We start from the raw sequence: 13395 nt of genomic DNA on the forward strand, positions 1-13395 counted from the left end.
ACCATTGGATTGACCCAATATGGCTATTCTTATGTTCTTAACTTTCAGGGATCGATATTCAAAATGATTTAACTGGCCAGAAATGGCTCTGGCCTATTAAATCACCTGTTCAAGGTAATGCCACTGAAAATAACCAGTTAGCACCAAACTGAATACCAGCTATTTTGGGGTGTTTAGGGGCAGAGTCAGCACTTGGCTAGTTAAGTGATAATATTCAGGTTAACCACATACATTAGACCACATAAAAGTAAGTCCTATCTTTATGTGGTAACCTACTGCTGGTTAAGTGCCAAATATCACACTTAACCAACAATGGGTTAGCCAGCTCTGCAAAGCTGGAAATTCAATGCCGGTGCCCGGATATGGCCCAGCATTGAATTTCCAGATTTATCGCCGGCAGCAGTCAACAAAACACTAATTGCTGCTGGCTATTGGGCCCTAAGTTTTTACAAAGCTTGATGCCAAATTATATTAACTTCACCTTGTATTTGACAATATTACTTTTCAGCAGACTGATTTCCTCTTGCAGTTGTTTCAGTCTCTCTTGTAAATACCTATAAAATATTAAACCAGTAGAAAGTGAAACATTTTACACAGGCACAGTTCACCCCCAATCCCATGCACTTCTTATGGGAAAAGTACCAATCCTTCCCATTGCTCCCCCAATTACTCACTGACTTTGAAATACTAAACACTAAGCATTTATACCTATGGGCCATGTTGCACTTAGCACACACTAATGTCCATTAGCATCCGCTAAGCTTTAGCAAAAGAGCCCCTATGTGTAAGGCAATGCTACAATAAATGTTCCACCCTCTTTACCCAAGTAATGTACACAAAATAACCCATTATCTAACATATCCCTCCCCGAATCTCCAACATTTACCCCATACTCGATCATATACATCACTCTTATCCCCAAAGGTATAAGACAGCTTCTCAACAGACGCAATATCTGTCACTTGCGAGGACCGATATGCCATAGATGGGGATATCTCATATTTTTTATAACTCAACGTTGAGTTTCATAACACAGCTTTCATACTAAGTGAAATCACTCTGCACAGCAGTTCTCAAACTTTGTGTTCTGTACTATAAAACCAGGTCAGAACTTTTAGCAGTTTATCTTAATTTTAAGACAGAAATATTGCCAATCTAAAACACCCCCCATCTTTTCAGCAGATCTACAATGGGGTTGAAGATTCCTTTCAACTTCTAAAGTGTCCCCTTCACTGGAAGAGACAAGTGCAAGAGAATGCAAAAGTTCAGAGCGACTCTTTCAGAAGCTGATGGACAGCAGGAAGGTATTAGCTCATATTGTCCCTTCAGAACTGAATCATCCATAAGCCATCATGCAAATGAACTGTGCAATAACTGCATAAAAAAGTTATTTAAGTATAAAACTAAGTGGATAATTTCTGGAGTCATAAAAGGCTCATATCTAAGCAAACCTCAAGGTCTTAAGATTTCTATACTTCTTTGTAAAGTCTACCAAGATTTTATTACTAAAGCTCTAGGTTACAAACAAATGGCAGGATGAGGTTTTAATTCTTCCAATTTTCTAAATGTTCTTTATTTTGAAAGTCTTCGGAAAGCCACTAGGATAAAAACTAGTGACTCAGCCAACACCAACCTGTTCTCCATGCACAAAGCATCCACATCAATAATGCGTTTCTCATGTCCTCCCAAGATGTGGTTGATTTCCTGGTTAAGTCGGTCAGCCTTGTCATGGTAGAAAGACCGTTCTTGTTTAACATCTTGAAGTTCATCCACAGATGCCTGCAGATCATGCTCCACTGCTTCTATCTGTAGCAAAATGAAGCATCACAATTTATGTGGGTGTACAGTAGGTAAGAAGAATATTCTCCAGAGCTGGCAAAAGAGGTCTATCCCTGAATAAAAGGAGTCTACAACAACTCAGATTGGACCTCACCTTGGGTATTGTGTTCAATTCTGGTCGCTGTATCTCAAAAAAGATATAGTGGAATTATTAAAGGTTCAAAGAAGAGCAACTAAAATGATAAAGGGGGTGGAACACCTCCCATATAAGGAAAGGCTAAAGAGGTTAGGGCTCCTCAGCTTGGAAAAGAGACAGCTGAGGGGGAATATGATCAAGGTCTATAAAATCCTGAGTGGTGTAGAATGGGTAGAATTGAATTGATTTTTCACTCTTTCAAAAAAACAAACAAACAAACAAACTACAAAGACCAGTAGGCACTCAATGAAATTCAGCACTGGAGTTAGGGTGGGTGGGTGGGGGGCAAACCACCACAGTCTGTCTCCTCCTCTCACCTTTCTGATCTCTTTTAAAAATCAATTCCCCTTGTCAGAGATGCCCCAGTGTGGGCGCTATCCTCACAAGCTGCCTGCGGCTGCCCTGAAGCTTTTCTTCTATCGTGATCTGCACCCCCTCTGATGCAACTTCATGTTTCCACCTGGGTGGAACGTGGCAGAAGGAAAGTTTCAGGACAACTTCAGGCAGTTTGTGAGGATGGCTGCCACGCCAGGGCCTGTCTGAAAAGGGAAATAAATTTTAAAGAAGACCGGGAAGGTGAGGGGAAGGGAGGGAGACAGAACATGGTGGGGAGAAGGGTAAGAGATGCCCGGACTATGTGGTACCAATGGCAGGTGGAGAGATTGAGGGGAAGAGAGGAGAGGGAATCAGGGGCCCCCTCCTTAATTTCTGCTCTGGGCCCCAGCATGTCTAAAAACCGGCCCTGATGAATTACATGGAAATACTTTTAAAACAAATAGTAGGACATATTTTTTCACTCAACAAATAGTTAAGCTCTGGAACTCGTTGACGGCAGGGCTGACGAGAGGGGGGGGGGGCAAACTTTCTCAGGGCCTGGCCTCCAAGGGGGGCCCAGCACCCGCCCAGTGCATTAACTCTGCTCTGCTGGCCACAGGTCCTTCGTCCTACCAAGTCCCGCCTCCTGTGTAATACTTCCTGTTTGGACGTGGCAGGAAGCAGGAACTGTGCAGCAGAGTGGAGCTAGCAGGAGAGAAGACAAGCAAGTAAGTATGCCCAGGGGAGGGGGTGCGGGCCTGGAGGGGGGGTGCGCAGGCCCGGGGGGGCATCTACCCTAAGACTGACTTTGACACTTGGCTGCCAGAGGATGTGGTAACAGCAGTTACATTATCTGGGTTTAAAAAAAGTTTGGGCAAGTTCCTGGAGGAAAAGTCCATAGTCTGTTATTGAGATGGACATGGGGGAAGCCACTGCTTGCCCTGGGATTGGTAGAATGGAATGCTGCTACTATTTGGGTTTCTGCCAGGTACTTGTGACCTTGATTGGCCACTGCTGGAAGCAGGATACTGGGCTACATGGACCATTGGTCTGATCCAGTATGGCTATTCTTATGTTCTTATAACTATGAGTACTTACTAAGCTGTTGTAAAATAAATCCCATTTTTACCACAGCAAAAATTTACTAAGTACTCAATAACTCTGTAATACCACAGTACCACAGGTTACTAGCTCATGCGATCCATGTTCCTAGCCACAGTAATCCAAAGGCCTGTAATCTTTTAGAGGGCCATTGCCTTAACCACACTAGAACCCCTGATCCCCCCCACCCCATCACCTAGCAGGGATCTTCCTGGTTGGTAGTGGGGGGCAGGAGCAAAATCTGTACACTAATACACCAATGGCACTTGGATTCAAAATGGCACCACTTGACCCCAAGTGGTATTACTGCTAAGGGTTGAGTGGCATGTACAAAAAATGTACATGTGTAAATCAACATTCACATGTAAGAAGTACATATTAGAAGAGGCACTGTCTATATGTGAATGCATACAACATGCAAATATGAAGTGTGTGTTGTGTATGTGGCGGGGGGGGGGGGGTGTTCTGAGTGTGCTTTGAGCAGTCATTAAAATTTTAAGTCTGTTTCCTATTTTGCAAGCAGATTGAGAACTTGCAGGAGGATCTTATGAGACTGGGAACCCAAATTACAGATGAAATTAAATGTGGACAAGTGCAAAGTGATGTACATAGAAAATAATAACTCAAACTACATAATGCCCTAAAATATAGCCCTTCTGACAGGCAAGGAGGTGGTAGTGAGCTCTTGAACGTAGAAACATTAAGATATCACCATTTCTGCCTATCATTTTGAATCCGAAGTTTTCCCCCGTGTTACACCACCCTGCTTTTCATTCCTGGGCGCAGGAGGGCTTTTTTGACCATAGGAAATGTGCTGCAAGAAGGTGGCGGCTAGTTTCCCTCTTTTGCCCAGTTGCAGAAACACCCACATATTTTTATCCATATTTGCAACTGCGCCATTATTATAATACACTACGTACAGCCTGTGATGATGGTTGGGAGACTGGTAGCCTTACCAAACACCTTTGCACTACCCCGCTGATCTTAACAAGCTCTCTTATTGGTATCGGCTGGGAAGGAATTTGGGAGCAGATGTCGTCCCTCAACAGCTTGCGCAGGTTTGATCCCAGGATTTAGACACAAAAGTTTTGGGGCATGGTATTAAAACCCAATTTCTTAGTTTGTACAGCCATGTCAAGGATGTTGTGTTGCAGGAAACACAATTTAAAATTCTCCATAGAGCACACTTGACCAGAGACAGTGGGGCTCAATTGGGTTTATGGTCTTCCAATCTGATTGTGAGGTGCTCAGCTTTGCTGGGTAGCTTCTTCACATGTGTTTGGACTGCTCTGATCAGACCATTTGGAATAAGGTTTTTGCTGTTCTGAATGGCTCTCCAAACCACATTAGAATGGAACCTAAAGGCTTTGCTCTTGAGGAACGAGCAGGTTTTTATAGATCAACATGTCCCACTGGAATCCAGGAAATTCTTGTACATTGCTATTTTGTTGGTCATCTACATTCTCTCCTTTATATCAAGTTTGGGTAGCTCGCAGGCAAGAGATGGCTGCCTTTGAATTAAGATATTATTGTGAGAAGCCCAAGATAGAATGGGTAAACTATAGGCAACTTTGGGACCATCTTCTTAACCTGCTCTCCTCAGATGGTCAACCAATTCCTTAAATAAGCCCACTCAGTGCTGGATTTGTCCCTTTGCTATATATTACTATTTCGATTTTGATGATGATATAGCCATGCTTTCTATGGCCACCCATTGCTGAATGATATCTGACGTCTGTTGTATTGATACACGCTACCATCCTCCTTGGTGAGCTGCTGAGCATCCCATATACCGGTATGAATGTTGTATGGATGTATGTGGTATGTATGATGGGGTATTTGCAAGTAAAAGAATCATGCTGGAGCAGTACAGTTTGTATTTGACCTTGATTTAACAGCTTTTGTACTTGTTTTTACATTTCTATGTTGATTCCACATCTCTTTTCTGTATTGCACCAGCATGTTATGCTTCAATACACAGATGTAAAAAAAAAAAAGATACATAATGCTACATTCCACATTAGGAGTTGCCTCCCAGAAAATGGATCCAAGCATCATTATGGGCAATATGTTGAAATTCTCTGCTCAGTGTGTGGCAGTGACCAGGACAGCAAACAGAATATTAGATCATAATAATGCCTCTGTAACACTCATGTGCAATTGCATCTTGAGCTCAGCAATGTATGCACGTCTGGTCACCACATTGCAATGCAAAGATACAGTGGAAAAGATACAGAAAAGGGCAATCAAAATGATAAGGGAGATTTAATGACTCCCATATCAAGGATGTCTGAAGAAGTTAAGGTTCTTCAGTTTGGAAAAGAGATGGTTGAGGAAGATATGATAAAGGCCTACAAAATCCTGAGTGGAATGGCACAGACGAATCGGTTGTTTACTCTTTCAGAAAGTGAAAAGACTAGGAGACAGGCCATGAAGTTACTAAGTAGTACATTTAAAACAAATAAGAGAATTTTTTTTTTTTTTGCTCAATGCATAAGGTCTAGAACTTGCTGTCAGAGAATGTGGTAAAGTTAGCATAGCTAGGTTTAAAAAAAAAAGTCTGGACTAATTCTTGGAGGACAGTACTAAGGTACTGTATAATTGGGGAAAGTCATGCCTGAGGGTAAGTAGCATGAATCTAGCTACCTTTTGATTCTGCCAGGGACTTGGACCTGGATTGGCCATTGGTGGAAACAGGATATTGACCTTGATGAACCTTTGGTCTGACTCAGTATGGCAATTTTTAAGTTCTTATATTCTAATGTATATAGGCTTAAAAAAACTTCCCCTTCCCCTCAGCATTTACATCTGCTCCAAGGTGATGTCAGCTAATTGCTTGTTTGGACCTGGGGTTGGGAAGAGTGATTGAGGGAAGATTTGTGCTTACCTCTCTGGTGATCAAGAACTATCTCAAATAGCTACAAAATTGAGTTTTTCAGTTCAGCTTCTTGATTAGCTTTCCTGGGTTTACAGGTTTGGAAAATCCTACACTTAACACACATAGGTAATAAAATTTGCTACTGATATGTGTAAATGCTGTTACTTAAATGTACAAAGCCCATCTAACAGCTACACATGGCCTGAAATGTATTTTTTTAAAGAAGGGCTGTACATTCAGTTGAATTAGAAACGGTAAACAAATTGTAAATCATAAATGTCCCGACTTGGATATTCGTTTTCCAATCCAATCAACCTATACAGAATCACACTTAAAGAGAGTAATAGAGGCCAACCAAATTTTAGTTTTGGATTCATCACTGAAACCAGCCTGAAATCCAGGTTTTGGTTTCAGCTGAAAATGCCATTGCATTTTCGGCTGAAACCATAACTCAATAGTATACGGAGTGCAACTGTGCCACCACTAAGAAAGGAGGAGACGCTCTCTTTATCCTGCTTTTAGCTGCAAGTATTTTGTGCTTCCATATTTATCTTTTGACATGGCTCTCTTATTTAATTTCTTATATTGATGTCCTTTTTTTTCTGTTTTTAGGCTGAGCTGTTCTTATTGTTACAACTATAAACTATTAGGTGTTTGTGCCTTTTGGGACCCTAATAGGTATGTGTTCCTTTTAATGTTTTAACTTTCAATACTGATTTTGAGTTTTACTTAGGTATCATTTGGATTTTAATGTTTAGATGTCTATGATTTAATTAACATATTCTTTGTGCTTTGTTTTTATCTTGCGCCTTTGAATCTATAAGTGTTGAGAATTTGTGCTTTTTAACATAATTAATATTAATTATGTATTAACATTTTTGAATTATATCAATTATTAGTATGTCTCTATTGGAAATTGATAATCTTGTCTTTAACGTCTATGTTAATTTTGAGACAGTATTTTATTTTATGGTTTATTATTTATTTTTAATACACATGTGCTTTTTATGTTTCACCACACAAATGATAATCCTTGACACAGCCTCTAGAGAGGTGAAACTTGGCCACATCGAGTGTGTTTTAAAATAGCAAGAATAAAAGCCTTTTTAACTATTAGATGTGTATTCTGCTTTTGTGGACTGTATTTTTTCAAACAGCCCAACCACTGCTACACAATACCCAACTTTTAATTGCCCTGGACAGTGGCGTAGGAAGGGGGGCGGTCTGCCCCGGGTGCACGCGCTGGGGGGGTGTCAGCTCACTGGTTCCCTGCTCTTTCTGCCCCGGAACAGGTTACTTCCTGTTCCGGGGCAGAGAAAGCAGGGAAGCAACAGAGCCGACGCAGCTCCCAGTGACGTGCACCCCGCTGAAAGGTAGGGTGCGTTTCGGGGGGGGAGGGGGTGCGCAGCGGCGACCCGCCCCGGGTGTCAGGCACCCTCGCTACGGCACTGGCCCTGGAGCAGAGATGTTCCTAGGAGAGCATTAGGCCAAGGGAGTAAATGGTTTAGAAAAAGTAAAAATGGGTTGGAAAAAAAAGTATAGATCTTTTGGTAGTACTCTTCCCTAAGATGACTTCAATATGAAAGCACATAAGTATTTTCAATTGGAAACCTGGGCATAATCTGAGGGTAAAACATACCTTTCGGAGCCTGCAGCAGCAAGGACAGTTTCCACAGTGCTCTTCACAACAGTTAAAAACAAGTGTTATGACTAAAATCTAATCAATGGATGTATAAATCCTATGCCCTGATTTTCTCTGGTATCCCATTAAATTCGTACAGCACATTGGATCACAGTGTCCCACTGTTACACGATCATCACCTGTTCCCGCGCTTTCTCCAGCTGCTGGACGAGATCTTCCCGTTCATGGGCTGCAAAGTGTCGCGCTCCAACTTCTTCATCCCCAAGCCTCTGCTTTGCTATTGTCATTCGCAGGAGCTACAGGACACACAGAAAATACGTGGGACACAGTGTCAGGCAGGCAGCTTTTAAGGCGGGTGAGACCGCAACAAAGAGCTCTAATAGTCTGGGAAATTCACAGCCTCATTTTGCTCACAGAATTTCAGAATTCATAGGAAAGTGTGATAGAATAGTGACTTCAGTTCTCCAAAGCACTATATAGTCACACCAATCACGTGGCTTAAGCCATACTGTAAATCGATGGGAAGAATTTGTTCTGAGAATAGCTGCCAAAATCACATGCGCAATACAGGTCCCTAAGGATCTGAATGCATTTAAACATATCCCATGTCAATTCACATTGCTGGCAAACAAAAATGAGCAGTCAATAATGTGCACTCTTTCAAAGGAGTGTGCACTCTTCAGGAACTGTGCATACTCTTTCCTGATAGTGTGTGCATGTGTGAGGGTTCGCGTACGCACCCTTGCTAAATAATATGTGTTCTTTTGAAAGACTATGCACTCTAAATGAAGACAGAATTAGAATAAAACTGAACACTCCTAGAAACTATAGGCGAATGGCACGGAATGAAAATTTTCTGTCTGCACGCCCTATAGCAGGGGTGGGCAACCTCGGTCCTCGAGGGTCACAACCCAGTCGGGTTTTCAGGATTTCCCCAATGAATATGCATGAGATCTATTTGCATGCAGTGCTTCCATTGTATACAGATAGCTCACATGCATATTCGTTGGGGAAATCCTGAAAACCCAACTGGGTTGCAGCCCTCAAGGCCCTAGATTGCCCACCTCTGCCCTACAGGTTCCTTTGGCAGCTTACGTTCTAAAGGCAATTTCTTCCCCCAGACCTATCTATAATATGTCTGGCTCTCATATATGAAATTAAGCAAACTTGCATAGTAGCACAGGACCCTCTACATAGCCCAAACTTAATTTTCAGAAAAAAACAACAAGCAGCTTGCACTATCTACTTCTCATCTCTCAGTTTCTGTGCTGCAGTCACTTTTGTACTTGTTCCAAGTTTCTTCACTGCTCCTCTGAGATCCACAGTACCCATCAAAATAGAAAACAAGATACAGAATGAAGCAGGAGGCCTTTCCTAGCCTCAGCCTCTAAATGACATTTTTACACTTCTAACCTTCTGCATTAAGCTGTGAGTTCTACTTGTCTGCTGTTAGAGCTGCTTCTGCATTAAGGCAGACATCAGATGATAAAAAGAGGGGGAACAAGCAGATTCAATGCCCTTGTATTGCATAGAAAGCAATTCCATCAAAATCCACATAAAAAATAATGCTAGAAAGTAAAACACACAACTCTACCATATCACAAAGGCCAGATTTAGAGCAAAATGGGACCCAAACTACTACAAAAAAAGGATAACGTTTAAAAGTATGCACCCCAGATGAACACAGCATTCACATGAACATAAACAGTTACAAGTCAGTGAGATTTAAGAGTCTCGTGCCCTTGAAGCACTAAGGCAGAACTTCCCAAACTGTAGGTCAGAACACCAAATGGGGTCATGAAACCTGCTTTTGGGGGTCATGACCTGGGTGGACTCTCCAAGGACATCCCTGGCCCATGCCACCAGGGGGTGCAGCCACAGAAACAATTGATAAGCACTGCACTAGGGTCGATATAATCCAGCCTATACCTTGTTCCATTTCCTAAGGAAATACAGCTATCAAGCCCCAGCGGTCTCATTTCATATCTGGACATTGTTAATACCTCATAAAATACCATATGTAATAATTAAACAGCACTAGGAGACAACAATCATTTAACTTGGCTCTAATGAGAACTGATGATCCTGTAAAGCCATCTTTGTAATAGATCTGCATGAGTGGTCGGTGCAACCAACAAATACCAGCACCCAAAACACCAGGAAGCTGATCTCCCCCCTCCATCCACATACACTCCTATCTATTTATATCTATTCAGAGACACACACTTTTCTCCACTGGGAAGTAATGGGGTGTGGCTGGGATAGGACAGGGCTTCCCAAACTGTGGGTTGTGGCCTGGAAAAAATGGAGCTCCAAAGAAAGCAGGAGATGACGTCAGTGTTCATTGTGATGCTGAAGGATGGCCAGGAGTGGCAGCATGGAGGTCATGTGCTTCCTGTGAACATTATTATTTTCACCTACAGTGAGGGAGGGGGGAATTTAAAAACATTTATGTGGGTATACATGGCTAAAACCCTTTGAAAACTGCCCTCTTAGATATAGAAACATAAAAACAGCGAAAAAAATGAAAACATATAAAGACCATATATTGCCTATCCAACTCATCTATTATCCCTTCCACTCCCTTAGAGATACTATGTACTTGTCTCAAGCTTTTTTTCTCTATGTCCATTATCCATCTTTCATCTGCATCTCTATCCATCCTGTGCAGAATCTTCCCTCTGTGTCCCTGTCCCAATCCTGCCCTATGTTCACTCTCTCTTCTGTGTTCCTATCTTAGTCTGACCAGCATCCCCGCTGTGTGCTGCTGTCCCTCCCCTTGTATCCAGTATCACTCCTGTGCTATGTTCCCCCCATGCACAGCACCTCTTCTCCGTCTCTCTCCCTCCCCATGTCCACTTCCTCTTCTCTCCCCTTACTCCTGCAATCCTCAACCCCCAGCCATGACCTCTCCCTTCCTCCAGGGTCTCTCTCCCCCCCCAGTCATATGTGTGTATGTTTGTGTCCATGTCCTCCCCCTTAGTCCTGTGTGTGTCCATGTCCCCCCCTCCCTCTGGGGGTGTGTGTGTGTGAGAGAGAGAGAGAGAAAGAGAGAGAGAGAGAGAGACTCTCTCTTTTCTCTGCTTCTCCCATTCAGGGCCCACAGAGTCTGTCTCTCTCCCTCCCTACAGGGTTTCCATCTCTCTCCTCTTCTCCCCCTTCTGTCCAGGATTGCTCTCTCTCTCTGCGTCTCTTCTTAGACATACTAGGTGTTTGCCTAGGGTGGCCATCAAGACAGCAGCAGACATTTGAGAACCCAGTGCTCAAGGCTTGCCATGTCCCACACCCCCTCTGACAGGAAGCTTGCGAGGGGGTGGGACACAGCAAGCCTTGAGTGCATGTAGACTGTAGGCTAAGAACCTTGGGAACTGGGTTAGATTCTCATTGTGGCTCCCTGTGATGCTGGACAAGTCACTTGCCCCAGGTACAAAAATTTAGATTGTGAGCCCAGTACAGACAGAGAAAGTGCCTGTATATAATAAAAGTAATCCGCTTTGGTTGTACCACAGAAAGGCAGTGTATCGAACCTGTGAAACTTTCTCAAAGACTTTACACTTTATTCCACTTCAGTTGAATGCAGGCTTGGGGTGGGTGAAGGAAATGGGGGGGAGGGGGGGAGATGGTGGCTAAACAGGAAGCTGCAGTAGAAAGGGTGGGATGCGGCAGATGGAAGGCCACAGAGACGGCCTCTGTCTGTGAATCACTGCCGCCTGCACAATCCTGTAGGTGAGACCTGCGGGGAGGAAGAGATTTTTTTACTGCAGGAACAAATTGTCAGCGCCCTCCGAAAGCCTGGTGCTGGGCCCTCTTCAGAGGCCGGGCACAGGGAATTTTGCCCCCCCCCCCTTCTTGGCGGCCCTGGATGGTGGAGATCTGGGGGGAGGGGAGAGGGGGAGGGAAGGTCAGATAAGTTGGACACCTGGGTGAGGGATCAAAACAAGAAAAGGATATCTGGGGAGATAGGAAAGGAAAGGAGAGATGCTGAACTAAGAAGAAGCCTAGGGAGGGTAAAAGGCTTGCCATAAAGGGGGGACAGGGTTGGTGGTTCACCTAGGGCACTGAATACCCTTGGGCCTGCTCTGAGCGGAAGAAAAAGATAGCTACTAAAAAGTGAGATGAGGAATTACCTTGCCAAAGTCTACTTATTAACTAATCTAGGACTGTAAATTCTTTTCCGTTCTTGTTAGAATACTTAAAGCAAGCCTTTCACATCTCAAGGACAATCCATTGCTTATCAAGACAATCTTGATGGCAAATCAATAATTGTTCTACCATCAAATGTGATTTAATCTACCTGATGAAAGATTTATGAGAGACGAGGATTTTCCTAAAAGTCAATCAGCGAACAGAAATTGGATTTCATCCTGGGAGTCACTGATTCCCAATATTGCAAAAAAGTATTCCAGTTTGGGGCTTTGATAAAATTCATTCACAGGACAGTTTGAATTTGATATACCAGAAATTATACTCCAAGTGTGCCAGTGAAATAGCAAATAAACTGTGATAGTTCATCCTTTTATTTAACGAATCCCCAACCCCATCTCTCATTACAAATTCTCTCTCTGTACATCTGAAATTTTCCAAGTCATAATTCAGCTCTAAGATCTATACAACTCAGGTTAGGTGAAAGAGAGACAGTCACATTCAACCTTCTTCAGCTGTCTTTGGCAGCTCTCTAGTGGCAAACCGAGGAAATGCAAGCCAAAACAAAATTTCACTCCCAAGGGAAGAATAAATCAGCAAAGAAATGGCTTTTCCTTATTAAAAAGTACATCATACCCAGGGGATTGTTATGTCTTCTGGGAAATCCTTCAACCTCCTCTTTAAAATGTCCATAAATGAAATTAGGACATCGCTAGAAGCAGGTCTCAATTCCACTGGGAGATAGGAGAGCAGCTACTGAAGTGGCTCAAGAACACAGGAGCGCTGTGTTTAGTGCACAATATTTTTTTCTAAACTGAATTTAGTATTAATCTATAGCTCTAAAGATTTCCAAACAGTGAAGAGGGTTCATTTTTAAGCCACTTGACAATCTGGACTGGATGGTAAATAACTAAAAAATGAAATTGCTGATCTACTATCAGTAATCTATAACTTGTCATTAAAACCATGTATGATACCTGAAGATTGGAAAATGGCTAATGTAATGCCAATTTTTAATAAGAGTTTCATGGGGTGACCGGAAAATTGCAGACCAGTGAGACTGACGTCAGTGCCAGGCAAAATTGCAGAAACTATTACAAAATACAAAATTACTGAACACACAGACAAACATGCTTAACGGGACGGCCTCAACATGGATTCAACCAAGTGAAGTCTTGCCTTACCAGTTTGCTACATTTTTTTGAAGGCGTGAATAAACATGTGGATAAAGGTGAGCTGGTTGATGTATTGTGTCTAGATTTTCAGAAAGCTTTAGACAAAGTCCCTCAATGAGAGATTCCTGAGAAAGTTAAAAAGCCATGGGATAGGCGAAATGTTCTG

General features: G+C 42.7%; 1 protein-coding gene across 2 annotated transcripts in view; it reads right to left on the reverse strand.

The window, feature by feature from the left end:
• Positions 1–13395, reverse strand: part of CCDC149 (coiled-coil domain containing 149) — a 179857-nt gene that overhangs the window by 80216 nt on the left and 86246 nt on the right. For both annotated transcript variants that reach the window (XM_030191244.1, XM_030191243.1), the window contains exons 5-7: positions 8091–8207; positions 1634–1806; positions 482–554 (exon numbers count right to left, since the gene is read on the reverse strand). In XM_030191244.1, the coding sequence (XP_030047104.1) occupies positions 482–554; positions 1634–1806; positions 8091–8207 (363 nt within the window). The remainder of the gene's footprint in view (positions 1–481; positions 555–1633; positions 1807–8090; positions 8208–13395) is intronic.

The sequence above is a fragment of the Microcaecilia unicolor genome, chromosome 2 (assembly GCF_901765095.1).
Source record: "Microcaecilia unicolor chromosome 2, aMicUni1.1, whole genome shotgun sequence".
In the NCBI taxonomy this organism is placed as follows: Eukaryota; Metazoa; Chordata; class Amphibia; order Gymnophiona; family Siphonopidae; genus Microcaecilia; species Microcaecilia unicolor.